The following is a 27116-nucleotide window of genomic DNA, read 5'->3' as shown; positions in this document are numbered from 1 at the left end:
AACGGTACGTAAGCTACGTGTTGTTCAATCGATGAGAAAAATGAACAATGTAATGTCGTTTCAAAATAAAAAGGAGAATGGTTATGTTCTTTTTCATCTTCTCTGGTCTTCATGAACATCTTTTATGGCAGTTGGCACCAGTTATATAATTCATTAGAGAGCAGAAATCATTCATACCTGGATCATCATGTCGAAAATACATTACGATCCAAATTTCTAAAATTCAATGAGAACCAACAAGGATATCTATAATTCCAACGAAATGGAGATTGAAGAAGACATGCGCATGTCCAAGGAACATGCAAAAGATGCTCCTAGTTACAGCTGGTAGCAGCCATTCCTCTGAATAGTTTTACACTAAGATTTAACTTTCTGGAAGATGAGCAATCTTGGGCCAATCCTCGGCTGTGTTATTATTGCATCTTCTTGGTAGCTGGGGACATCAGATGATAAACAGACATTGTAATGCAGTGAGGTTGCTCATCACTCTGGTAAAGAAATTAAACTACGACGCCTCTCGATATTGAGACTTTACAGAGTGGCAACTTGCAAGATGTATTCATACATAAAAACTTACATAATTCCTTCTTCCGAGTATTTTTAATGTAGAAGCAAAATGCAGTACAAGAAAAAATAGTCAACAATTACGAATAATCAGAAAAGGAAAATACTGAGTGATATAAAATAAATTCATTTTGCAACTATTGAGAGTTAATTAACTCAATTAGTACATTTACAGTGCTCGAATTTGCTGAACAACATATTTAAACAACACAAATCAAGATGATTCCAATGAGAAATAAAGATCATAACAGATAAAACATATTACACTCAACAGAGAGCATAAAAAGATTAATCAGAAAGGAGGTCGAATGTATTCGCTTTTCTTTTAAATCAAGCTTTGTTTTATTTATCATCAAAACGCAACTGACTATGGAGAAAAGAAAATCCAAAAACATGATATGTAATTACAGATAACCCTTCATTTTTACATATATTACAATATGCTTACATCACAAGAAGAAAATAACCTCAAACTATTCATGGCTCGTGCAAAAACCTCTGCAGGCATCTAAAACCAAGATATTCAGCACAAAACCTCTCCATCTCTTCACCACCTCTCTCCTTACATATCTCTTCCTCCATCTTTGCCACCATCTCATCCCAATCCCCCATAAACCTGCCACCACCACACCAATCATTGCCATCATTTCCGCATATCCCATCCACAATCTCCTGCAGCCCCACAATCCTATGGCTTACTTTCCTCCTTGCCTCTCTCAATGTTGGATCAATCCCAGGCACAGAGTCCAGCCTTAGAAGCAAACCCATCAAGGCCTCATTAATTCTAAGCTTCTCTCTTTCATCACTCCTGATGGCATCCACTGTCTCCTGCCGTTGGATTTTATGCTCAAGTTGATCAGCTTCAGAATTTACAGATGATATCTTTTTGTAGAGGGTGCGGATTATATGGGCCCTGTAGGCAGCCTGGATCTTGGCAGCAGCATCTGGTTGAGGGGGATGGTCAATTATGGTTACAAGAGGATCTTTGGAAGGGGAATTAATGGGGATTTCCTTGGTTTCCGTGGGGATAGTATGGTCATTATGAAAAGAGTAGCTTACTGTGGTGGTGGTGGAAAAGAATCTGAACTTGCAAGAAGGCTTCATGCCTGTTGAGATAGCAAGGGACAGGATGTGAAAATGTGAAATAAGAAATTGTTGGGTTTTGCAGTGATTGGTATCTGAAGAGATAAGTAAAATGTTAAACAAGATATTAATGGAGACTTCTAACAAAACAACTTAATACTTAAAATCAAAGTTTCATCCTTGGTTTTAATATTCGCATTTCCTCATCAAAATCTCCTCCTTCAATGCATTTTCCACAGTGTTAATTCTTTTCAAATCCAAGCAGTAAAAGGTAGAATTTTTTTCATACCTCAATTTTAAAATAGTAGCCAGTCTTTTAATAAGGTGATGTTGACATTGGACACTTGAGAATTCTCGAGATTGAGGTGATAATGCAAACTATGAACCAAAATAGTCACATATCTCTCAAACTCAGAATTAATTTATGGTTTGATCATTGCATGCTTCTGATCAATGGAAAGGTAAAACTGCTTGAAATTTACAGATTCTCAAGGAAGCTAAGTTGTAGCAATGAATAACTAACAGTATCTAGAAAGAAAATGGCTTCACATTCTAGAAAGAAATACTACACCTGGTTGATTGCTACTCTTTGTGCATTTTGAGAACAATCAAGATCTGCTGAAGCATCAATCCTGCCACCTCTCTGCAAAATGAATTGGATCCAAACTTTTAACCTTGAAACATAAAGGCAAAGACAGAATAAAATAGGATGTAGATTAACTTACAAAGCTGAAAGATAAAAATTATATAGAACAAAGTAACAAACCAATAATCCTTTCTCTTTCAGTTTATGTGAGCTCTACCATTATGATTAGACACGTTTAGAATCCTAAGGAAATGAGCAACTTTTCTTTTTCTTTTTCTTTTTCTTTTATAAGGCATATGAGTTTTAAGTGAAGGGGAAAGAAACAAAGAATAGTTGTTGAAGAAAAATGATTATTAGCAAACCACTTTTAACACTTGTTTGTGTCCTAAATGTTGGACATAAAGGAAAGAGAAAAGCAATGACACAGAGCTTAGCATAAAGAATGAATAAGTCGAAATTGTCCACTAAATCAGAAACTTTTGTGTGTTTCACTTTGTCTGGACATAACTTCCTGCTTCCTTTTCACCTTCGCTGATCTGATACTGACTACCATCAGAGCAATTTACCACATAAAATTTACTAAGATTGGTAGATATTTGATGCAGTCATTACTCTTAGACTGACTCACTGCAGTTCATATTTTACAATATTATTTTCCAATAAAAACCTAAGCATGCAAATCATTAGAAGCTTGAATAATAATTCTACTGCTAAAAAAGATCACTTCAATTAATAACTTAAAGGGAAACTCATACAAGTAAATTCTTCTGTATCAAGTTCTGGTCATGGATAATATACACCAGAATTAGGCGACGTGAAGTACTTTGAAGCTCATCCTAGTTTCAGGGGATGCCTAAAATCTTTACCTCCTTAAAAAGATCCAAAGAAGGAACCTTCCAAGAGAAAATTTTGATAATATCCAGTTCTGGGGAACTTTTTAGAACTCCATAATTGTCCTAAAGCTTAAATCAGCACAAATTGAGTACCAAGAAAAGCAAATTATGGACCAATTCCGTGAAATTACCAAATCAAACATCAGAAGAAAAACAGAGATCTAAAATCTGATCATTGGTTAACAAGAAAGAAACAGTACTCATTGGGTAAGTGCTGTAGAAATTGTCAACAAAGACTCAATGTTTTTTTTTAAGTTTTCAATATGCAAATTGTTACATATCTATGACAATTTGATAAAATTGAACGTAGTTTAAACTCAAAAATCAGATGGATAACAAAGAAAGGCATGAGATTTCTCACTTGCTAGTAGACAAAAACCATTAAGCAAACGAAACAACAGCTAAGTTGTCTTCTTCGTTGTTTGCTCTTTCAGTTTGAGCTCTCACCCTCTTCTTCTAACACCACACCACTGTTTCTATATCAATCAACGTCTGTCTCTCTCTCTCTCTCGAATCTACACCTGTAATAGTATAATGTATTTATCTTTTTAAAGCAGCTTTTTTATTTTTTTATTTTTCCTCTTCATAACTGTTTATTTTAAAAAAATGATAATGGGCTGGCCCACAAGCCCGGAAGGTTACCCTGAGAATTTGGTTCCAAGTCGCGGCACAAACCACATTTTTAATTTATATCAATTTATATTTAATTACTAAAGTTCAATTTAATCTCATTTTGAAGTAATGATTTCCTCCTGTTTCTTAAGCTTTCTTTCTAATTTCTTTGTTGCAAATGTTACTACATATGATAGTAAATCCTAGTAAATGTTCCATAATACTTCATTACAAAAAGCGTCAGTAAAATGTTTCTTCTTCTTAAAGGTCCAGATTTGGTAAATTGCTGTGACACCTACGTCAGGATTCAGGAGACCTTCCGGAAAATCAAGCTTCCTTTCTTGCTGATGTAGTGTGGCTATAAACTCCAAGTATCGCAAAACAAACGCATTATGACCCAAAACAATTTCTTTAAGATGCACCACGATGCTTATGAGGAGAGATCTTTTGCTCTTCCCTGATTTTTTTAGTGCTTGTCCCTTAGAAGGCTACAGAAAAAGAGCCCCATTGATGTGTTTCCAGCATGAAACTTGCAACATTTTCTTGTTCCAGCAGTCTTTTCATTAACATCAGTAAATTATGGCGTTTCAAGAGAATGTTTTCAGATCCTGAACTTTCTTTCTCAAATCTTAACTTTTAAACATTCCATAATAAATTTGAGTTGCAATCTTGCTATGGACTTACCCGTAACTCCCAGTACCAATAGTATCAGGACTATCGGGCTTCCAACGATCCTGTTCAGTAATTTCTTTAGCATAACTGATCTCATGACTCAATTTCAAGCTCTCATCAAGAGACTTTGTATCACTATATCCTCTGCTTGAATGGCTTCTTCTGCTAAACGAATGATCCATTGGCTTTCTTTTTAGATGAGATTTTCCTATTTCAGTTTCCTCCTCACTATGAGATTTCTCTTTCAAACTCTTAGCAGTTGTCCCTGCATCATCTGGAATTTCTAATTCAACTTGCCTTGAGCGTCTCCTTTTATGACTACCATGTCTTTTCTTGTCTAACCACTCATCATCAGAATCAGTATCACAAGTCCTGTGCTTATCATCCCAATAATCATCAGTGAACTTTGAGAAATTGCTCTGGTGTCTTGATGAGCTTTCCCTTGTGTTATGATGATGTCTGCGTTTCTCTCTATTTCTGTGGGACAAATCTTCTGTAGAATCAGTACCAAGAAGTAGTTCTCCAAGATCATCTGGCGACTGTACTTTGCTCTGGTGCCTTGAGCTTTTCCTGCTGAGACTTTGGTGTTTTTCTCTCTCTCTTTCTCTATCTGATTTATATTCATCTACTCGTTGAGATTCATCCTTCCTGTCGCTATTGACATCCTGCAATGCCTCTTTTTCTGTGTATTCTGAGCTTTTGGTGTGAGCATGGTGTGATCGTCTTTTTCTGCTCCCATCAGACAGTTCACTGGAATCGGCCTCATGGATCCTATAATTTCTCTTATCACCAGACCAATCAGTGGGGTGTTCTGATGTTTTACCATGGTCTTTAGACATTTTTCTCATACCACTGTGATGCTTATCTCGTTTTCTGCCTCTATTAAAGTCCCTGTCTGACCAACCTCCATCAGAATTAGAATCATAGCTTCGGCGCTCATGATAATAATGATCCTCTTTGCATGATTTTTCATTAAAGATTCTATTTGGTTTCTGACCATCATCTGTGTGCCAGTGCCGGTGGGTGCCTTCTTGAATATCATCTTCATCATCACTAGTCTTACCAGAACAAGGAAGCAAGTGATCTATGTCTCTGGATCTAGACCTTGCACGAAGCCTGAACAAAAAATTAGAAACTCTGAGCCAAGAAAAAAGAATGATAATAGAAGAAAAGATATGCTTAACCATTTGCATGTTTGTGCATGGATACATGTGCCTTTAAAGGCTAAACAGGAAAAGTGAGGAAGAAAGCAAAATGAAACTACTTTTCTGCATATAATCAACAATGCAGAGTATGGAAAACCTTGAGTTTTCATCAACACATTATATGACTCTAAAAGCACAAATGGGTCTCGAACCACAAAAATAAAACCCTTGCAATATATTTTTAACATAAAAGGAATGTATAAAATGCAAACTTAACAAATATATATCAAAAAAAAAAAAAAAAAAAAAAAGAGAAGCTTGAACTGAAATCTTAGGAACGCAATTGTACAATCTTGGAATCAATATCTTGTAAAAATACATAGGGAACAACCACCATAGTTTTCAACTAAAAAGGTGCGTAGATATAGAAGCCTAGAACACAATAGAATGAAATGATAGAAAGATAAGGATTACTAAACTAGATTTCAGGAATATGAGCCATATTTTGATCCATTGCGAGAAGTAAGAGTATACCTGTCTGTATTAGGTGGCATTTTACTGCTAGACATCCTCATCTGCTCAAATTTTTCTTGCTCCATCTTTTTCTCATATGTAGATTCATATGAGTAACCAAATAAAGCAACCATCTTTTTCACCCAATATCTAGGTGGTGGTTTATCCCAGTCAGCCCATTCATAGTCCCCACCTGGATTACGGAAACAGTGGATAAAATTGCAAGCTGTTCCACGAGAGCATGTCTGATAAGATGAAAACAAACCTGTTAATACAAGTGAACCAAAAAAAAGCATAAGAATTGTACTTATACTTTGGTTTTTACCTAAAATGAAAGACCTTATATAATCAAACTAAGAGAATTACAGAGGAAACCCCAAATGCAGTAAAGAAGTATGGCTTGGTAAAAGCAGAAAAAACATAAGTTAGCACACTGAACTGTACCTTGAGTCTTGACTTCATATATTCCCCACATATGGCAACCTTCCATCTCGTCACATTGACAAATTCGCATTTTACCTATCAAGAATCATGGAACCAATGCAATAATCTCAAAATATACAAATCTCTTCATAAACTATTGTGAAGTTCAACATGAACAATCCTTAGTTTCCAACATATCTGCTTAGTAGTATATTTTTGCCAATTAAAACCCCAAAAGCACTAGTTAGATTTTGAATGATATTTAGTACCTGTTTGCCAGCAAAGTAGCGACCATTGAGAGAATGATAAGCAAGTACAGCTGAATCCAGCGATTTATATTGCACATAAACATTCCCACGCAAGTGGAACGAACTATTTTTACAAACCTGCCATGGATATCAAATTTATTATTCCAAGAGAGAAGAAGTAGATGAGAGAGAAAGGAAGTGGAAAAAACCTTCAGACCTAAACCCAGTAACCATCAGTTCCTGTTAAAGATTCCTTTTCTTTTAAAAACAAAGGTTCTTGGGGGAAGGGGGAAGATGATGTGGAAAAAGAGGAGGGGGGGGATTAACTGTTAATGGTTTGAGATGAGAGAAGGGTAGAGAGCGAGAGATATCAGCTATATATCTCCTCTTGAAAGGTGAAATGTTATCTTCCTTCTCATTTGGCCCATATTTGTCCATTTTGTCAATCCACAAACTTGAAAAAACTTGTTGTTTAAATAAGTAAACCAAAAAGACAAGTTTTCGAATGGTAAAGGAAAGAAGATTCATGTATGTGTGACAAACATGTTATATAAATAATAGCCTAGTAAATAGAACAAAATGCAATATGCAAACCTTGAAATTCACGATTTCTCCAAACTTCAAGAACTCTGTATGCACATCCTCATAAAATTCTTCATAACAGCGGTCAACCTCTTCGTCCGTGTACTGGAAAGAAAAAGAAGAAAACGAAATCAAAAGCAATTTTTCTGTTGCATACAAATGCAAATGTACTACAACAGAACCAAATGATGAATCTCGCAACCATAGAACTTCAAGAAGCATAACAGAGAAGCAAATCCTGTACAAAATAAAAACAACTGCTAAATAAAAAAATATATTTCAAGATTGATCAGAAAGAAGCCAAGATAAGTAAATGCAAGGCACAAGATGACTTCTTCCCAAGCCATTAGACTAACAAAATTATGAAAGCCCAAATTATTGTTAAATGACGACCATCAGTTTGATATATCATCCCAAGTTTAAAAATTTAGGAAGAATTTCCACTTTTGCTGTCTTTATTATATACCATGGAGTAACATGTATTCTGTTCAAATTATTTAAGTAACAAATGTAAAACATATGTAAGCTCTTTCAGCTTTCCATTTCTCTTGACACATTCTAAAATCTGTAAAAATTTCAACTGCATAAACATACAAATACATTTTGCTGCCTCCAATCGGAATCCTTGAAGAGTAATGACTGTCATCAGGAACACGGCTCCATTGTCTCATCTATGCCCAACAAACTACTAATGGTTAAGGAGTCAAAACTCATGGAGAAATCAACATCCTAATTCAATTAACAAATGATTCCTAATCCAGAAATATCTCGAATGTGAATCTAAACCAGAAAATTTGCCACCAAAAAACTACAAACATGCTAATGAAAAGAAAGTCAAGATAGATAAAATTATATCAATTGCGACACATCATTAAAGCACATGTGGCACATTTCAAATCCATTGGAAGATACAAAAGAGGAGAATAGGAAAGGAAATATAACCACAAAGAAGTAATATATAAGACAAGGTTTAAAGAATTAAAAAAACAATTAATAGAAATCTTCAGTGATAACCACTCCCGTTTCTGGCAAGCAGGATACAGAGTAGCAAAAATCTTTTCTTCAACCAACTAATGCAAAAACCATGGACCTCCATCGAAGTAAATCTTGTGAGGAACCTCCAACTTAACTTAAGTCAAGCACAACAACAAAAAGCTTAAAGTAGGAAAAGAAAAAGGTAAAAATTAAGAAGAAAAAGTATGTGATCCAGGATTAAAATGAATGCATGCCATCGCATAAACTGCCAAGACAACAAAGATGCAGAAGTTCCAAACAATGCTGAAACTAATATTAAGCATAAGATTTTACCAACTGTAAATCTTAAAAAAAGGAGGAAATGCAACTGAAGGAAATATGAAAGTCATTTATTGTTTTGAGGAAGGATTTGGCTACAGAACAGATTTAAGTACATTTTTAAGTTGGTTAAAAACTTTTTGAGGGTATGCATTAGAATATTGAAGACATCATGTAATATCAGCAGAAAGCTCTTTCTCATTAAAAAGCGACATCAAGAACATAAAAAGTCATCTATGAAGCCTGTTATGAATCAATAATGCATGCCAACCTTTCAACTCACCTTAGTTTATGAAATCCTCAAGTTTATTGATAGAATAGTTTTTTGACAAGAAATGACTGCTGGTGAAGTAATGTAATTGAATTCCAGATGTACTAAGCTTTTGTTAAAATTTAAATTTCTTTCTTACATGTGTAAGATTGTTTAAGATAACCCAATTTTTCTCAGCAGGCAGAAAATATAATTAGTGACTGATCTCAACAAGTAATAAACAAAAAAGAAAAAGACTAGTTTCTCATGATACTCCAACATTTCAGAAGTTTGCAAGATTTGAGATCAGGATACAAGACACATGAAGGCAGCATTTAACAGACCTCGAGCCCTTCATCTTGTTCCAAAGGAAGGCCAGGACCATTATACATGTTCTTCATTAGTAATGTACATGCCTTATCAGGATAAAAATGAACTCTGCTGCAGCGCTGGCCAAACCGACATGCACCAGTCTTTAAATGGAAGGGGCAATGAGCTTTATCCTGCCAAATACAGCTCAGAGAGTAGAATTAATACTCCTTAAGAATACTGAAGGGGGCTGCATGTTAATTCATAGAGACTAAGAAACAGTAACATGGATCAAGGCTACAGTGATAAATTAACCACCTGCTCAGTTCCAAAATTAGGTACTTGTTGAGCAACATTATCAAGCATCTGTTCAGCTGAAGCTATTGATGCATTTTGGTACTCAGCAAAAGCTTCAGATTGCGGAGGAAGTGGATTTGATGTAGGTCTATCAGAATTCTGCAAAGCAAATCAATACTTTCTGCAAATAAAATTTCTTCTAACCAAAAAAAAAAGAGAGGAAAACAAAGCTGAAAGTAGAAACTATTAAATTCTAATCTACAGAGAGAAGTTGTTTCACCTCATTTGTACACTGTTGATCTGCTTTCTTCTTTGGAACCTTCACCTTTTTCTTCCGAACAATTATCTCATTTCCTTGCCAGATAATTTCTGCAGGCCCCTCTTCTACATATTCCCAATCATCATCCTCATCAAACTGGTTCTCCTTCTCAATCTGCCACATAAATGCATTTAAGTGGAAAGTATACATCATTATAACAACATATTTCAATTCCGTTTCTTTTCTCACTTTTGATGGGTCTCCAACACAAAAGGTTATATTGCATAGCACAGAGAGTGAGCATATCACATCAGAACCAAGGAGAGAACTATTTTTTCCATCTTTGCAAAACTTTCCAAGCAATTAAGCATACGCTCAACCAAAATATATCAAATCCAGTGTTTAATTCATAAGGGTAAAATACTGTGTAGAAAGATCATGCAATATAGATTCTAATGTCCCTAGGATAACAACTCTAATCTATTCAGTTCCCCCACAATCATCCCTAGTTTTATCAGTAATGCGTGTGCATAGCAAGTGAACAATTTGGCACACCCAAATGAATTCTATTGACATTTTCTCTCTGAAACACATTCTCTCAGCAGTCAACAAATATTATCAACTGATACATCACAAGCTTAAAGGTCATGCACATATTTATTCCCCAGGATGGAACAGTATTTTCTTTGCTGATATGATATACTTCTGCTGCTCGCTATTTTTAAGGTAAACTCGCAAGTACAAACAGACAAAGCCATTATATTTTATCACAACTGCAACCAATTCCACATTTTAAATGTATAAGTTCAAACCAACAGTCTAAATATAATATACTTCAGCAGAAAGTTGAAATGAGTTCTCAATACCAACCTTTGTCCCATGAATTCTCTCATCAACCAAACAGAAACAGAAATACAATGCAAAAACATGTTTCTCCTTCCCTTGCCTTTCCCAACAAAAAAAAATAATGCAACCCTAACAACAGCAATTAATTCAACCATTCAAAACTAATCAATTTAACTCTTGAGGCATTGAAATCAAAATTTTCAATGACATTCTTTCACCTTACTTCGTATCTACTTAAAAAGACAGAAAACAAAGAGATTAAAAAAAATTAGAAAAGAAACAAATAAATATTCCATCCCGGCAGCCAAACAAATGCCAAAATCACAACAGACAATACAATTATTAAAAATTCTCGTAAAAAAAAAAAATTATAAAATTCACATGAAAATTTAAAAAAAAAAAAAATCACCCATTATACCTGCAATCTCTTAGCTCTTTCCTCTACTTCCAAAGCTTTCCTTCTTTCCTCTTCTTCTTCTTCTTCTTGTTCTTCTTTCCTCTTTCTTTCCATATCTTCTAACCACTTTCTCTCTCGCTCCTCAAATTCCTTTCTCTCTTTCTCCATCCTTTGCCTCTCCTCTTCTTCCATCTCCATAGCTCTCCTCTGCTCCTCCGGATCGTTTAATTTCCTCTCCTCCTCTTCTCTCCTCTTCTCGGCCAGCTCTCTCCTTAATTGCTTCCTCTTTATCTTCTTTCTCTCCCTCCTCTTATCCTTCCTGTCCATCACCGCCGACTTCTGTTCTACTTTAACAATCGGATCCTCCATTAATCTACTTGGATTTTTCTCTGTTCTAGCCAGGGTTCATTGCGTCTGTGATTAATCTAGTTCATGTGTTTGCAGAGTGTACGAAAGATTTCTTCTCGAATTTTCAGGTGGTATTTTTTTTTTTTTTTGTTGATTTATTTCAACAACAGAACGACGTCGTTCTATTTGGGCAACTCCTAGTCCTTAAAATGACACGTCGTTCATGTTAGACGGGGTTTTTGTAGCTCGTGCCGTCCGTGAACGACAAGTAGGGGTGTGTATGGTATGGTTTGGGGCAGTTCGAAGGCATTTTCACACCAAAACCTTTTTGTTTTTCAAAATTTATAATCCAAATTGTTTTTTCATAATAACTAAATTAAAGTAATTTATTTAACTTGATTTTTGATCCGATTTAATTTAACGGTTTGCGTTGAACAACGGACATCTCTAATTATAAGATTTAAATGTTATCCATCTAAATGCCACTTTAACATCACTTCGATATAAACAGAAAAGCGAGTGTAAAAGAGGAAACTTTCCTCTCCAAACGAAAGGAAACTATTGTTTTTTTTTAAATAAGAAAAAAGAAAAAAGAAAAAATTGAAAGAGGATAAGGAAAAGCTTTCCAAGTTAGCAAAAAGGCATTGAATAAGTTTTAATTTGTATGATACGATAAATTTCTGGGAATTATTACATAATATGTTTTAAAAATCATATGTAATTCATTTTCATTTGAAAGACAAAATCTTTATATTTGAATTGACTACCATTTTAGATTTAGGTTTTACAAAATTAGTAAATAATTGATTTTATAAATAAATAAAATTTTAATTTATATATAAATTCAATAAAATTTTGTAAATTTATTTACACTAAATGATCTCTTATAAATTGTACTGTACTATATCATATTGATCTGAATTATTAAAATTTATAATTTATGGTTCTTCTTTGTCAATATATCATATTGATCTGAATTATTAAAATTTATAATTTATGGTTCTTCTTTGTCAATTTATCAAGTGGAACTCCTCAGAATGAATTTTAGAATTTGTTCTGCAAAATTAACTGTTTTTGATAATTGTTGGCTTTAGTATATAAGTATTTAACTGTTTGAATAATTTTTTATAAAATGTTAAAAATTAAATATTTTATGAATTAGCTTTTTATAAAATATTATTATAATTTTTATAAATTAATTAAAATAATATTATATTATCAAACATTATAAAAAATAATATTTAATATTTAAACCGATTAAAATCCTAAAAAGCTATTAAAAAATTATTGTGAAATACGACGGAAGTTCAAATACAGCCGCCCAAATAGACTGAGCCACTCGAACGAAGACCGGAGGCTTGGACTAGAAGTCTAAAGCTGTTGTACGTCACTTCTTGCGTAAATTTGAGGCGTTACAAAGGTTGCAGAATTAGGACAAAAATAAATTATACACTAAAACACTGTAAATATTTCTTTAGGCTAAATACATAATTTAACCCTGAAATTTTAAAAAGCACATAGTATGACAAGTTGACCTTTAAAATCGACTTTGTAACACCATCGACTTCTTTTTTTATAATAATTTCACATCTCGTCACGTTAAAAACGATTTAAGGTTTTTAGTTTTTATATGTAAAATGTTGATTTTGAAATGATAAAATTCATATTTTTTAATTATTTAATAAATGTTTAATTAATCTAATTTTATAAATTGAAATATTTAATATGTTAATTGAAGTATTTAATAAATTTAATTTTATAAATTAAAGTGTTCAATATGTTAAAAAAAAAAAAATGAGGGTGCTATAAATTTTTTTTGTAAAAAGTATATATATATTCAACCTATTTGTTTAGTTGTCAAAATTTTGATGACTGATTGATGTAATATGACATAATACAAGAAGAATGACAAAAATAGAACTAAGGAATTCTTTGTATGCAAATAAATGGTGCATGGGAAATCGGAAGTGAGGAATTTCTTTATAAAAGGGAGTGAGCAAGAATAACAAATAATTAGGAGAGAACAACAAGAAAAGGCCAAAGAAAGATGGGAGAAGACTTGAAAGTTTTTAGGACATGGTCAAGTTCATTTGCTTTAAGAGCAGTTTGGGCATTAAAACTCAAAGGGATTGAATATGAAACAGTATATGAAGATCTATCTAACAAGAGCCCTTTACTTCTGCAATATAATCCTGTTTACAAGAAAGTTCCTGTGCTTCTGCACAATGGAAAACCATTGTGTGAATCACTTGTCATTCTTGAATACATAGATGAGACTTGGAAACAGAATCCATTGTTGCCTGAAGATCCTCTTGAGCGAGCCAGAGCTCGCTTTTGGGCTAAGTTTGGTGATGATAAGGTATTATTAATGGCCTCTTGTCTTTGTCTCTGTTTTTCCTTAGACACTAAGGTACAAAATATTGTTATGTACTTATTATATATAAAAATATATATACACACACTTAGGTTTTTCTTGACTGCTGCAGGTCTTTCAGTCAATAGTTTATGGGATATTCTTGAAGCAAGGGAAGGAGCAAGAAGAAGCAATACCTCTAGCTATAGAGAACTTGAAGCATTTGGAAAAGGAGCTGAGAGGAAAGAAATTCTTTGGAGGAGAGAAAATTGGACTATTGGATCTTGCATTGGGGTGGCTTGCTCACCATAATGGTGTATTTGAGGAGATACTTGGTTTTAAACTCATAGACCAACAAAAATTTCCACTACTAGTACAGTGGATACAAGAATTTGCAAATGCCCCAGTCATTCAAGAAAACTGGCCACCTAGAGATAAACTGGTAGCCAAATTTGAGGCAATTAGAAAGTCTTCCCTTGCAAAATAATTTGGTAGTCAAATTTGAGGCTATCAGGAAAATTTTTTTAATATAAAATAATCGTTTGGTTCGTTTTATAAACAGTTTATTGTAACTTCAACTTACTAATACAACAATAATGAAATAAGCTTATTTATCGGATTTGAACTTGATGGAATATAAATATTCATTATGGACTTGACAAACATTTATATAAAGGATCGGATATATTATAAAGTAATTTAACCCCCTAAATTTATGATTAAATAGTTTAATGGGACTAAATATTTAGAATTAATTAATATAAATACCAAATGAAAGGGATGCAATTGTAATTATAAAAAATTAAATAATTATTTACTCTAGAAATAAAGAAATGGCATATATGTACAAAACAAAAAATGACATTCGAACTAATACCGGAGGTTTGGAATTTAGTTTGCTACGTCACTTCTTGCGTACATTCTCAAATTTATAATAGCTAATAAAACAGTATAGTGATTAAAATATATATGAATTATTAAAATAGTTAATATATTTATTTATTTTTATATAAGTGTCTTATTTATTTATTTTAATAACATATAAGATAAATTATACTAGAAAGAAGCGCAAATAACTGTTTATTTAGAAGAAATGCAAATAATTGTTGATCTCTCAAAAATGCTTATAATTATAATTTCACATTTTTTATTTAATAAATACATTAATTAATTTATAAAGTATTTGAATTAACCTTTGAAAAGAAAGTATTTGAATTTAATTTATTAATCTATTAAATCGTCGGTTCAAAAAAAATATATTTTTTTTGCTATTAATTGACACGATATAGTAATTCAATTGTAAATATGAGAGACTAATTAATATGTAATGTTATATTAAATATAAATAATCAAATAATTAAATGTTATAAGACGTTTAATTTCTAAAATAATATTTTTTTATAAAACAATTAAATAATTTAACGAAATTAAAATTAATTAGTGTATTTACCTGAAACAACTCGAATTTTTATTTTCAAAGATTTTCCAATTAAATTTAATAAACCGACAGCTTGGAAATTTATTTTAATATTTTAATGTGAACTCTGTGGGAAACCGAACCAAAAATCGATTGAAAAACCCGTAAACCAATTGGAAACCGAAGATTTGGGCCGAACCGAACCGAATCGAACCGGTTGGACCCAAACCATCTAGAATTTTCTTTTTTTTCCTCTATTTCTAGCACACACCTCACTCCCCTCCCCCGTTTTTTTTTCTGCGCTTCTTGACCACCAGCGACACCACCTCCGATCACCACTCCTCCTCCACCTCCTCTTTTCTTCTTCTTCTTCTTTTTCTTCTTCTTCCTTTCTTTCTTTTCTTTCCTTTCCTTTTCTTTTCCTTTCTTTCTTTCTTCTTCCCTACTGTTGTGCTGCGCCTGCAAGTTGGAGCAGATCGACCACCGCACGCTACTGCTGTAGCTCACTGCTGCAAGTCGCACCTTCACAGAGCAGCTCCACGTCGCGCCAGCAAGCCCAGATCGCGACTGCTGCTCCTCTGTCGCGCCTACAGCAGCGCCACAGCCCTGTCAAGGCGCTACTGCCACTGCCGCCGCTCCAGCGCGCCGATCGGTCACCTCCGCCGACGCCACAGCAGCCCTACTGCTGCTCCAGCGCACCTCCGGCCACTAGCCTCCACCTGCTCTTCATTCCGGCAGTAAGATATTGGGTATAATTTAATGTTAGAAATATTAGTTTAATTTTTTCATGATAGTTAGTCTAAATTTAGTCATTTTAGTTAGCTTAATTTTCATACTTTTAGTTGATTAATTTAATTTTAGTAATATTAGCTAATGAATTAAATTCATTATTTGTAGTTAATTAATTTAGTTAAATTGACTTAGCAATTATGAATGGTTAATTGAGTTATAAAGTAAGTGTTGATTAATTAAAATTACTTGGTTAATTAAAGAATTTAGTTTTAGTAATAAATAAATTGTAGGAAATTATGGTTTATGGAATTAAAGAAGAATTTATGAATTAATGTTGATATGGATAATGTGGAGGACGGGATTAAGTTACTTGATTGATTGCCCGATGGATGGGCTGTGTGGTTTGGAAATATTTGATATTGTTGATATTTTTAACAGGTGGATAGTCTAATTTTTAGGGGAGATGCTGCCGAAATTTCGGTAGAAAATAAAGTAAATTTCAGTGGAAATTAAAATAAATTTTGGTAGGAAATAAAATAGATTTCAGAAGAAAATAAATAAAATAGAGTTAGATAGAGAAATAAAAATTTATTACAGAAAAGAAATTAAAATCGAGATTAAATTACGTAGAAAAATTTAGAATATAAAATAAAATTCTAAGAGTGGTAAAGAAATATTTTATCTGATATAGTTACTTTTGTTGTGTCATTCTTAAATTTCTTAGATCGCTCGGGTCCATCTAGTGCTCCTCCAGGACAGAATCAAAGCTAGAACTTCGCTCTCCATCACAGTGAGTAATAATAAATAATGCATATCAACACTGCATTTGCATAACATTACATTTTTATATATTTACATATTGTATTTTCTCATATATATTATGTTATGATCACTATAATTATACTTATGCATCATTGTGCATTTGGATGAAATTGGTGTATTATGATAAATGAATTGTTTGATTATTTGTGCTGTGTATATATTGTGCTCTGTTTGTGTGGAGTTGGGATGAAGTGGGTCACCATGGGTTTGTGAGGACGGTCGATAAATATGGATCCTGATGAACTGATGAAAGTGGACCGTCGGCCGGGTAAATGGGAGATCGGCGTCCCCGTGTGCACCTGATGAACTGATGAAATGATGTTGATGATATGGAAAAGAAAAGAGAGAATGTAAAAATAAAATATTGAGAGGACTGGTCAAGTGAGGATTAGACCGGTCGGCCAGATATGGGGGATTGGCTCCCCGGGTGCACATGTTTGAGAGGATGGGCTGTTTGAGAGGACGGCTCGTCGGGGATTTAGGTGACGCCACTGACTAATTTCCACGTGATGTGATTATTTGAAGGTGATATTGTTGTGGGTGCTGATATGATGACATATGAGTGACTGTTGTGTGTTCATTCAGTATACTAGGGTGCATTTTGCTTGCCTGTATGTGGTGTGTATTATTTATTATTATTCACTGAGTTGCAAAACTCACTCCCTTCTCTCCAAACCTCCCAGGTACTAGGAAGCAGCTGATTCGATTGAAGCTCTGCAATCTTCTCCGCAGAGTTATAAATGTAAACTTTATATTTTTGTTATTTAATTTTGGTTGTATAAGTTACTCTATTATCAGATTATTATTGAACTCCGCAGTTATAGGGTTATGTATTTAAATTGGGCCTTATTGTTAGCACTACGCTATAAATTAATTATTGTGTAATTAACTGTAGGTAAAATAGTAAGCCCTTATTGTGATTATGAGTTATTGTGAATAGGCCCTGGTTAAATTTTATGTATTATTTGATATTGGGCCAGATGTTTAAAAATTTTATAAAACTTATATCTTAAGTCATATGGGCTTACTGTTTTGTTGAAATTAGGAGAATCATGTAGACAGATTGAATAATTTAGGCTTACTACGGGCCTCGGGGGCCTTAAGCTTACCTAGGCCCTAGTGCCGGTCCGGCCCACGGAAACGGGTCGTGACAAAGGTGGTATCAGAGCAAAAGTTCATAAGTCTAGATGTAACTGCGGAGTAATTCCTGTCATGTCTTGACATTGTCTTCCTTGCTTTCCCCTTCAGCGTTATTCGCAGTTAGGTTAAAGTCAAGTTGTTTAGTATAATTAAATTTGTATCCTTGTTCTTTAGAGATGTGATTTGGTTACTGATGCTAAGGGGATGATATATATATATATATATAAAAAAAAAATCCCTCTATGGAATAAATATTATTCATATATAAATTAAGTATGTAAGAAGATAAGTTATATATGATTAATAAGTTGAAGTCAAATACTGTAAGTGTGCTATTTTTATTTAATATGTGTTGAATGTGGAATACATATTTAAGAATGCATGAATGTGTGTATAGGTGTGCTTGCGGAACTGAGAATGAGTTGCTAATTATTTAACAAGAGAACTAAATGATTCGGATTCGAGGACATCAGAATCTATTTAATTAGAGTATTGAATGAGTATATGAATTTGATGAAATTTACATGATGTTGGTTAGTGGAATTTCTTATATTTATTGAGATAAATATTTTCTGGATGGAATGGATATACATGATTTTTATAAGGTCTGAATGTTGAAGGATTTGGTGCGATTTGGTATAATAATTGGTGATGAGTATTTTTCATAAAGAATAATATTGGTGGAATTATTAGATGAAGTGAGTTTTATTTATGAGTAATTACTGCTTGGTGGGACAAAGTGTATTGTAGCATTCATCAGCTATTTCGTTTCAAGTGTATGAATGTAGGGAATAATATAAATTATTGTGGTTATAAGAAAAGTAAATTGTGATTCTTAGTAAAAGATAAACTACTTTAATCATGATGTACTTAGTGGTGGATATTGTGTGGATTGTGGCATCTTATGGTTTAATATGGTACAAGTAAGAATTAAATCTAATGGTATTTAGCCTTTTGATATTTAAAATAATTGTTGCACACTCGATGGTATGTGAATTACAAACAATGATTTTTGTTTAATGGGAGATTCTATGATCTGAGAAGGAGTTAATGACTCCATAAGGGAATTAAGGTACTTATGTTATGTAAATAGTGGGCTATGATGATTAAGTGTATTGATGAATGACATCGGACATGGAGAGATAATTGTCCAATTATTGAATTGATATAATACTAATGAAATATATAAGTAAGGATGGATCTAGTCCTGTTATTGTTGGGATATTAAGAAAAGAATCAATTACAAAAACGTGAAGGGCATAAATTAATATGATTTAAATGAGGATAGTCAGTAATTAGAGGTTTAATAAATTAAGGATTATGGGTAACAAGATTTGATAAAACTAGAAATAGTGATACCTCAGCAGCTTTAAGATAAAGACTTCTATACTTTGGGAATTCATGAGTGTATTAGACGGGACATAAGTAAGACCCTAGTATATGTAGGATGTTTAATAAGTCAGACTAAGTTTATGGATCTAGTATAATAAAATGAAAGTAAAATATAATAGAGGAAACTAGTGGACTTGGGATTGGAACGCCATTATGTTGGGTGATAATTATATTAGAAAATGATAATTAGAATATAATTTGAAGGAGAATAATATTTGTGTAATTGTAAAGTTTCTTGTTGTATTGATGAAAAAAAAAAAAAATAATAATAAAATAAAATAAATAGAGATAAGGTGGATATTAAGAATTTAAATGATCATAAATAGTAATTTTATGCTGTAAATAAATTTAAAATTTATAAAAATTTAGAAAGTTAACAGATGTTTTAGAATAAGTAGTTAAGACTATGTAGTTAAACAAAAAAGGAGCGAAATATAATTAAAGATAGAATAATGGAACATGTATACTATTGAAGGTAGGAAAAATGGCTTTGAGGTTTAAAATAATTATCACTGTTGATGATAATTCTAATAGGATATTAAATAAATAATTGATAATGTTATAACCAAACTTTTGAGTTGAGTTAATCGGGTCTTTGCGAGGTGAGTTTCGAGAATTTAGTGGTTCATAAATAGTAAATTTAAATCTAGAAAGAGATCAAAGGTAGGAAGTTATTGAATGTCTTATGTTAAACAAATAGATAAATGATTCGAGGATTGTAATCCCGATGACAAAAGAATTTAGTACTTATATTCAGAAAGAAAGATAGACTTTCTATTGGAGAGAAAGAGAGAAGAGAATTTTGACTACTGTAATTTGATAGCATCTAGTTGGAATAATAGTTGATAAAGGATCACGGGACTTAGCTTGAGATGACAACGAATGTAAATAAATTTAATTTCTTGACGTAAAGCAATTAAAATAAGGAATTTCTATTAATTAGTGCAACTTTTGCAAGTTGCTTGTTTTATTAGATAAAGAAGGGAAGTTATATTTATGTCCTTGGTAGAACATGAAGGTAATTAGAGTATTTTCATTCATTAGTAAGCAAGCTGAGTTTTAATTTACCATTTGCATGGAACAGTGAAACTTGGTATAAGAAGGAAAAGGTGAATTTGGGATAGTTTTAACAAATTAATGAAGAGAATACATGTTAGTGTTTGAAGACTAAGGATATAAACTAGAGGATTATTGGATGTGATGACAGGATGGTCTAAGACTACATCTTGATTATATTGGAGTGCCAACTCATGTGTGTCGATCAGATCACTAATCAATTCAAATTGCTCATGGGACTATTGAGGTACCAATTAGAGCGAAAATTATTGATACATAATGTAGAGTCAATGTAAACCTACTCTGAATTCCTTAGCAATTGGTAGCAATTATGATTGAATGAATAGAATTGTGTTATAAATGGTAGTTTGCGACATATCTAATGGTTTAAGGAAATATTTAATTAGTTAGGTGCATTTGAGGACTGGTACATTGAAACTCAGATGTTGAGAAATTCAATGAGCTATTAACCCTGTTTGGAGTAAAGAATATAGAGAGAACATAATTAAGGTTGAAAATCTTCCTAGATCGTATTAGGTATAAATTTTACAATTTTTGGAGGTGATAGACATTATGATAGACTTGGAGAAAAGGAATAACCCTATGATATTATTATCTGAATATTCTTTAAGAATTCATGGGATTAAGAATAAATATAAAACAATGGACATAGTGTAATCAGGAATTAGATTATAGGTTTAATATCCTTAATCTCATACTTAGCTAGAGCAAAGGCACTACTTGTTTAGGATTTCTGGATACGTAGACCTAGGTAAATTGGATATAAATTACGGTTTGGAGAATTTTACATCTTGATTAAGCTTGTAAAAAAAAAAAAAAATGTAGACTGGATTTCATGATGGAATGGAGTATAATAGAACTGTGTTTGCGAATTTTAGAAAATAAATTAAGAATTATCCGGCATGGCAACAACTAATTTGGCTAGTTGCATAAGTTGTTGTCATAATTAGTTAAGAAATGGTATGATATGATAATTCGGGAAGAAGGATAGAGAGGTTAATAACTAAAATAGAGACTTGATTGTGAATTGAAATTTTCTCTATATAGTCGATGTATTATTTGTTTTTATGAGAATTCTCATTAGTAGGAATTGAGAATAAATTATATATCTTTTGTTGGAAAATAGTTTAGTTGATAAATATGTGATTAGATTGGGATAGAAGTCAGTATATCCTATCAGTTGATAGCACTTAGCTAGAGAAATGTCATGATTTTGTTTGAAATAAGCTTGTAGTAATGCCATGAATTTGTTCTCTTTAATTGGAAAGGATTGAATGGTATTTAATGGTAGAATTGATAATAATAATAAGGATTCTAAATTGGAATAGTAATAAATTTGATTGAATATGTGGATTCTTATATCAGTAAGATTACATAATGGGTTGGTGTATGAGTTTCTTATGGAGTGATGATCATTGCCTATGATAGCTAGTGAGAGAATAAATGACGATACATCAATGTAAGGACACATGATATAGAGCTAATGAGATCAATAACCCTTACTTGAGCAGATGTTATTAGTGAATAAAATTCTTACGTGTAAAGGTAAATATTAGTGTCGAATCTGTGCTTTAAGTTATGAATATTTGACTTGAGGTGACAACTTGTAGACATAGTATGATTCACGTTTAAATTAACTTTAGGGATGGATTTATCTTATAATCATCTTACCCTCTCTATAAATTAGATTTTCTTCCCAGTTCTGTTCATTGGTTTGTCTTAATTATTAAATTTAAGAAAAATTAGATTCACCACTCTGACTAACGAACTTGCAACTTTATGTGAGAAGCATAACCACCATTGTCGTAAACAATTATTGTATCCTAGTTTCTTGTTATTTTCAAAATTCGAGGACGAATTTTTTTAAGGGGGGAAGACTGAAACAACTCGAATTTTTATTTTCAAAGATTTTCCAATTAAATTTAATAAACCGACAGCTTGGAAATTTATTTTAATATTTTAATGTGAACTCTGTGGGAAACCGAACCAAAAATCGATTGAAAAACCCGTAAACCAATTGGAAACCGAAGATTTGGGCCGAACCGAACCGAATCGAACCGGTTGGACCCAAACCATCTAGAATTTTCTTTTTTTTCCTCTATTTCTAGCACACACCTCACTCCCCTCCCCCGTTTTTTTTTCTGCGCTTCTTGACCACCAGCGACACCACCTCCGATCACCACTCCTCCTCCACCTCCTCTTTTCTTCTTCTTCTTCTTTTTCTTCTTCTTCCTTTCTTTCTTTTCTTTCCTTTCCTTTTCTTTTCCTTTCTTTCTTTCTTCTTCCCTACTGTTGTGCTGCGCCTGCAAGTTGGAGCAGATCGACCACCGCACGCTACTGCTGTAGCTCACTGCTGCAAGTCGCACCTTCACAGAGCAGCTCCACGTCGCGCCAGCAAGCCCAGATCGCGACTGCTGCTCCTCTGTCGCGCCTACAGCAGCGCCACAGCCCTGTCAAGGCGCTACTGCCACTGCCGCCGCTCCAGCGCGCCGATCGGTCACCTCCGCCGACGCCACAGCAGCCCTACTGCTGCTCCAGCGCACCTCCGGCCACTAGCCTCCACCTGCTCTTCATTCCGGCAGTAAGATATTGGGTATAATTTAATGTTAGAAATATTAGTTTAATTTTTTCATGATAGTTAGTCTAAATTTAGTCATTTTAGTTAGCTTAATTTTCATACTTTTAGTTGATTAATTTAATTTTAGTAATATTAGCTAATGAATTAAATTCATTATTTGTAGTTAATTAATTTAGTTAAATTGACTTAGCAATTATGAATGGTTAATTGAGTTATAAAGTAAGTGTTGATTAATTAAAATTACTTGGTTAATTAAAGAATTTAGTTTTAGTAATAAATAAATTGTAGGAAATTATGGTTTATGGAATTAAAGAAGAATTTATGAATTAATGTTGATATGGATAATGTGGAGGACGGGATTAAGTTACTTGATTGATTGCCCGATGGATGGGCTGTGTGGTTTGGAAATATTTGATATTGTTGATATTTTTAACAGGTGGATAGTCTAATTTTTAGGGGAGATGCTGCCGAAATTTCGGTAGAAAATAAAGTAAATTTCAGTGGAAATTAAAATAAATTTTGGTAGGAAATAAAATAGATTTCAGAAGAAAATAAATAAAATAGAGTTAGATAGAGAAATAAAAATTTATTACAGAAAAGAAATTAAAATCGAGATTAAATTACGTAGAAAAATTTAGAATATAAAATAAAATTCTAAGAGTGGTAAAGAAATATTTTATCTGATATAGTTACTTTTGTTGTGTCATTCTTAAATTTCTTAGATCGCTCGGGTCCATCTAGTGCTCCTCCAGGACAGAATCAAAGCTAGAACTTCGCTCTCCATCACAGTGAGTAATAATAAATAATGCATATCAACACTGCATTTGCATAACATTACATTTTTATATATTTACATATTGTATTTTCTCATATATATTATGTTATGATCACTATAATTATACTTATGCATCATTGTGCATTTGGATGAAATTGGTGTATTATGATAAATGAATTGTTTGATTATTTGTGCTGTGTATATATTGTGCTCTGTTTGTGTGGAGTTGGGATGAAGTGGGTCACCATGGGTTTGTGAGGACGGTCGATAAATATGGATCCTGATGAACTGATGAAAGTGGACCGTCGGCCGGGTAAATGGGAGATCGGCGTCCCCGTGTGCACCTGATGAACTGATGAAATGATGTTGATGATATGGAAAAGAAAAGAGAGAATGTAAAAATAAAATATTGAGAGGACTGGTCAAGTGAGGATTAGACCGGTCGGCCAGATATGGGGGATTGGCTCCCCGGGTGCACATGTTTGAGAGGATGGGCTGTTTGAGAGGACGGCTCGTCGGGGATTTAGGTGACGCCACTGACTAATTTCCACGTGATGTGATTATTTGAAGGTGATATTGTTGTGGGTGCTGATATGATGACATATGAGTGACTGTTGTGTGTTCATTCAGTATACTAGGGTGCATTTTGCTTGCCTGTATGTGGTGTGTATTATTTATTATTATTCACTGAGTTGCAAAACTCACTCCCTTCTCTCCAAACCTCCCAGGTACTAGGAAGCAGCTGATTCGATTGAAGCTCTGCAATCTTCTCCGCAGAGTTATAAATGTAAACTTTATATTTTTGTTATTTAATTTTGGTTGTATAAGTTACTCTATTATCAGATTATTATTGAACTCCGCAGTTATAGGGTTATGTATTTAAATTGGGCCTTATTGTTAGCACTACGCTATAAATTAATTATTGTGTAATTAACTGTAGGTAAAATAGTAAGCCCTTATTGTGATTATGAGTTATTGTGAATAGGCCCTGGTTAAATTTTATGTATTATTTGATATTGGGCCAGATGTTTAAAAATTTTATAAAACTTATATCTTAAGTCATATGGGCTTACTGTTTTGTTGAAATTAGGAGAATCATGTAGACAGATTGAATAATTTAGGCTTACTACGGGCCTCGGGGGCCTTAAGCTTACCTAGGCCCTAGTGCCGGTCCGGCCCACGGAAACGGGTCGTGACATTACCAAACAAAAAAGGAAGTTGTAAATATAATATAAATTTAAGGGAATAAGTAATTATTTTTTCCATAAACAATTTAGAGCATAAATATCAATTTGAATATAATAAATTAATAATCTTCATTGCCGGAAACAAATGGATAATAAAAAACCTCCACCTAAAATGAAAGAAAAAAAAAAAAAAGGTGGGCCCGTTGATCAATCTCGACGACTGATAGATATAATATTGATCCGTTAATATGAAAAAGAAAAAGGACGAGTGATAGAAATTGAAACTGAGAAATTTCTTTATAAAAGGGAGTGAATAACAACAGTTGGGGAGATCAAAACGAGGAAAAGAATGGGAGAAGAATTGAAAGTTTTTAGGACATGGTCAAGTCCATTTGCTTTAAGAGTAGTTTGGGCATTAAAACTCAAAGGGATCGAGTATGAAACGGTATATGAAGATCTATCTAACAAAAGCCCTTTACTTCTGCAATATAATCCTGTTTACAAGAAAGTTCCTGTGCTTCTGCACAATGGAAAACCTTTGTGTGAATCACTTGTCATTCTTGAATATATAGATGAGACTTGGAAGCAGAATCCATTGTTGCCGGAAGATCCTCTTGAGCGAGCCAGAGCTCGCTTTTGGGCTAAGTTCTGTGATGATAAGGTATTATTTATTGCTTTGTTTCTTGTTTTCTTCTTTCTGAGATTATTGTGGATATGTTTCGAAACGATGCATCTGAATTACTGAGCATCAAATGGAGGTCAATATAATCATACATTTCTTGGTAATATAATCATCATTAGATGTTCATGTTTCAATAATAGTGTAATAGATTCCACACTTCACACTGGTGTAGGTTTGTGTTAAGTCTCAATTTGAGAAGGACAGAGGAAGAGCTGGGAAAAGAGGAAGAAAGGGAGGCTATTAGATCTTTTGATCGTGATTTAGGTTAGAGTTTTGGGGAAAAGGTGTTTGGAGCGATAATAAATTAGGGTAAATGAGTTTTTTCATTGACTTTTCCACTATGCCAGTGTACGTGGAAAATATCGGTGCACGTGAGTGAACACATATGCATTTGTGGATTTTACTTAGTTCTATTAGATATTTTTATTGTTCATATCATTAGGAGATACATGTAAGCGGACACATATGCATTTGTGGGTTCCACTTAATTCTATTAGACATTTCAGTTGTTAATATCATCAGGAGACACTAAATTGAAAAAAAGAAAATGTAAGTTTGGACAGTTAATAGTCATAATTTTCCGTTTAAACACCAAACTAGAAAAAAAATGATAAACTCAAGCACCAAAATTAATATATCTCTAAATTTAAATTATTGTTGATGGCAGGTTGCACAAACAATATTTAATGGGGTCTTCTTGAAGGAAGGCAAGGAACAAGAAGAAGCAATACCACTAGCTATAGAGAACTTGAAGCATTTGGAGAAGGAGCTAAGAGGCAAAAAATTCTTTGGAGGAGATAAAATAGGGCTAGTGGATCTTGCATTAGGGTGGCTTGCTCACTATAATGGTGTATTTGAGGAGATACTTGGTTTTAAACTCATAGACCAAGAAAATTTCCCACTATTGGTGAAGTGGATACAAGAATTTGCAAATGCCCCAGTCATTCAAGATAACTGGCCATCTAGAGACAAATTGGTAGCCAAATTTCTGGCCACTAGGGAGAATTCCCTTGCAAAGCAGAAATCTTGATGAGACAATCCCTAAAAGAACCAGGAAAAAAAAAATCAATAATTCAACAAGACAAACTTGTTCCATTTGATGGTGATGTCTTCCTTTTTTTTTTTTTTTTTTTGTTATTAAAATACAACTTTTCTTTTTCTCCCTTGAAATTGATAGCCATTGAAAGTGTCAATGCTAATTTCAACAACTCACTTGTCTTTACTATAATATTCTTAAATAAATTTCTTAGAAAATGTTTCTGAATCTATTGTTCTTAGTCCAAAGATTTGTCTGCAATAATGGAATATTAAAAAATTAAATAATATAAAAAAGCATTAAATAAAAGAACTATTTCTATTTATAGTTAAATAGTAAAAATTTAATCTAAGAAAATTGTAATTATATATAGCCTATCAAGTCTCAACCCATTTCAACTAATAAACTTAAAATAAAAAGACAATGATCTATTCCATATTATCTGCATATTAATTAAAGAAATATCTAATAGATTACTAATAATATATTGATTACAGTAATAAGCAGTCTCAATTTCCGTAATTTCCTAAAGACTGTAAAACTGAGAATACATTTTCGTAAATTTCGTAAAACTGTAAGACTGAGAATACATATTCGATTTTTTC

The 27116-nt window shown here is 33.0% G+C and overlaps 4 protein-coding genes across 19 annotated transcripts; 2 read left to right on the top strand and 2 right to left on the bottom strand.

Moving 5' to 3' along the window:
* Positions 1 to 882: 882 nt before the first annotated feature.
* On the bottom strand, positions 883 to 3656 carry BAG5 (BCL-2-associated athanogene 5). 10 transcript variants are annotated; one of them, XM_012211357.4, is made up of 3 exons: positions 3488 to 3656; positions 2219 to 2290; positions 883 to 1742 (listed from the first exon to the last, which is right to left on the bottom strand). In XM_012211357.4, exon 3 carries the CDS (start codon positions 1666 to 1668, stop codon positions 1042 to 1044), a length of 627 nt encoding a protein of 208 aa, XP_012066747.1. In that variant the 5' UTR covers positions 1669 to 1742; positions 2219 to 2290; positions 3488 to 3656; the 3' UTR covers positions 883 to 1041. The 10 variants fall into 10 exon arrangements, with proteins under 10 accessions (XP_012066747.1, XP_037494735.1, XP_012066746.1 ...); XM_037638807.2 differs by having other exon boundaries at positions 883 to 1670; positions 2219 to 2321; positions 3488 to 3655; XM_012211356.3 differs by having other exon boundaries at positions 883 to 1670; positions 3488 to 3655.
* A 225-nt stretch (positions 3657 to 3881) lies between these two features.
* Positions 3882 to 11458, bottom strand: LOC105629719 (Zinc finger C-x8-C-x5-C-x3-H type family protein). The gene is made up of 9 exons (XM_012211353.4): positions 10994 to 11458; positions 9751 to 9903; positions 9492 to 9629; positions 9209 to 9367; positions 7334 to 7426; positions 6761 to 6877; positions 6513 to 6587; positions 6090 to 6313; positions 3882 to 5526 (listed from the first exon to the last, which is right to left on the bottom strand). The coding sequence occupies exons 1-9, from the start codon at positions 11339 to 11341 to the stop codon at positions 4419 to 4421; spliced, it is 2415 nt and encodes an 804-aa protein (XP_012066743.1). The 5' UTR covers positions 11342 to 11458; the 3' UTR covers positions 3882 to 4418.
* Positions 11459 to 13347: 1889 nt separating this feature from the next.
* Positions 13348 to 14298, top strand: LOC149495271 (putative glutathione S-transferase). The gene is made up of 2 exons (XM_089722720.1): positions 13348 to 13679; positions 13807 to 14298. Exons 1-2 carry the CDS (start codon positions 13368 to 13370, stop codon positions 14158 to 14160), a joined length of 666 nt encoding a protein of 221 aa, XP_089578846.1. The 5' UTR covers positions 13348 to 13367; the 3' UTR covers positions 14161 to 14298.
* An 831-nt stretch (positions 14299 to 15129) lies between these two features.
* Positions 15130 to 26683, top strand: LOC149495270 (putative glutathione S-transferase). 7 transcript variants are annotated; one of them, XM_089722718.1, is made up of 6 exons: positions 15130 to 15827; positions 16547 to 16612; positions 17328 to 17386; positions 23554 to 23619; positions 24335 to 25454; positions 26143 to 26683. In XM_089722718.1, exons 5-6 carry the CDS (start codon positions 25143 to 25145, stop codon positions 26503 to 26505), a joined length of 675 nt encoding a protein of 224 aa, XP_089578844.1. In that variant the 5' UTR covers positions 15130 to 15827; positions 16547 to 16612; positions 17328 to 17386; positions 23554 to 23619; positions 24335 to 25142; the 3' UTR covers positions 26506 to 26683. The 7 variants fall into 7 exon arrangements, with proteins under 7 accessions (XP_089578844.1, XP_089578841.1, XP_089578842.1 ...); XM_089722715.1 differs by having other exon boundaries at positions 17328 to 22846; XM_089722716.1 differs by having other exon boundaries at positions 15130 to 15839.
* Positions 26684 to 27116: the final 433 nt, after the last annotated feature.

This window comes from Jatropha curcas, chromosome 6 (assembly GCF_041381405.1).
Source record: "Jatropha curcas cultivar XTBG-Jc1 chromosome 6, XTBG_Jcur_1.0, whole genome shotgun sequence".
NCBI lineage: Eukaryota > Viridiplantae > Streptophyta > Magnoliopsida > Malpighiales > Euphorbiaceae > Jatropha > Jatropha curcas.
Note: the sequence above shows the minus strand (reverse complement) of the source record. Positions and strands in the feature narration are given on the sequence as shown.

Bases quoted from the DNA above. Each gene is read 5' to 3' on its own strand.
- BAG5 (XM_012211357.4), bottom strand. From the start codon at position 1,668: ATGAAGCCTTCTTGCAAGTTCAGATTCTTTTCCACCACCACCACAGTA.
- LOC105629719 (XM_012211353.4), bottom strand. From the start codon at position 11,341: ATGGAGGATCCGATTGTTAAAGTAGAACAGAAGTCGGCGGTGATGGAC. The intron at 6,588-6,760 runs GTACTAAATATC...GATTCTTGATAG, and splicing joins GCTACTTTGCTGGCAAACAG to GTAAAATGCGAATTTGTCAA. The intron at 5,527-6,089 runs GTATACTCTTAC...TTTTTTGTTCAG, and splicing joins ATGCCACCTAATACAGACAG to GCTTCGTGCAAGGTCTAGAT.
- LOC149495271 (XM_089722720.1), top strand. From the start codon at position 13,368: ATGGGAGAAGACTTGAAAGTTTTTAGGACATGGTCAAGTTCATTTGCT. The intron at 13,680-13,806 runs GTATTATTAATG...TGACTGCTGCAG, and splicing joins CTAAGTTTGGTGATGATAAG to GTCTTTCAGTCAATAGTTTA.
- LOC149495270 (XM_089722719.1), top strand. From the start codon at position 25,143: ATGGGAGAAGAATTGAAAGTTTTTAGGACATGGTCAAGTCCATTTGCT. The intron at 25,455-26,142 runs GTATTATTTATT...TGTTGATGGCAG, and splicing joins CTAAGTTCTGTGATGATAAG to GTTGCACAAACAATATTTAA.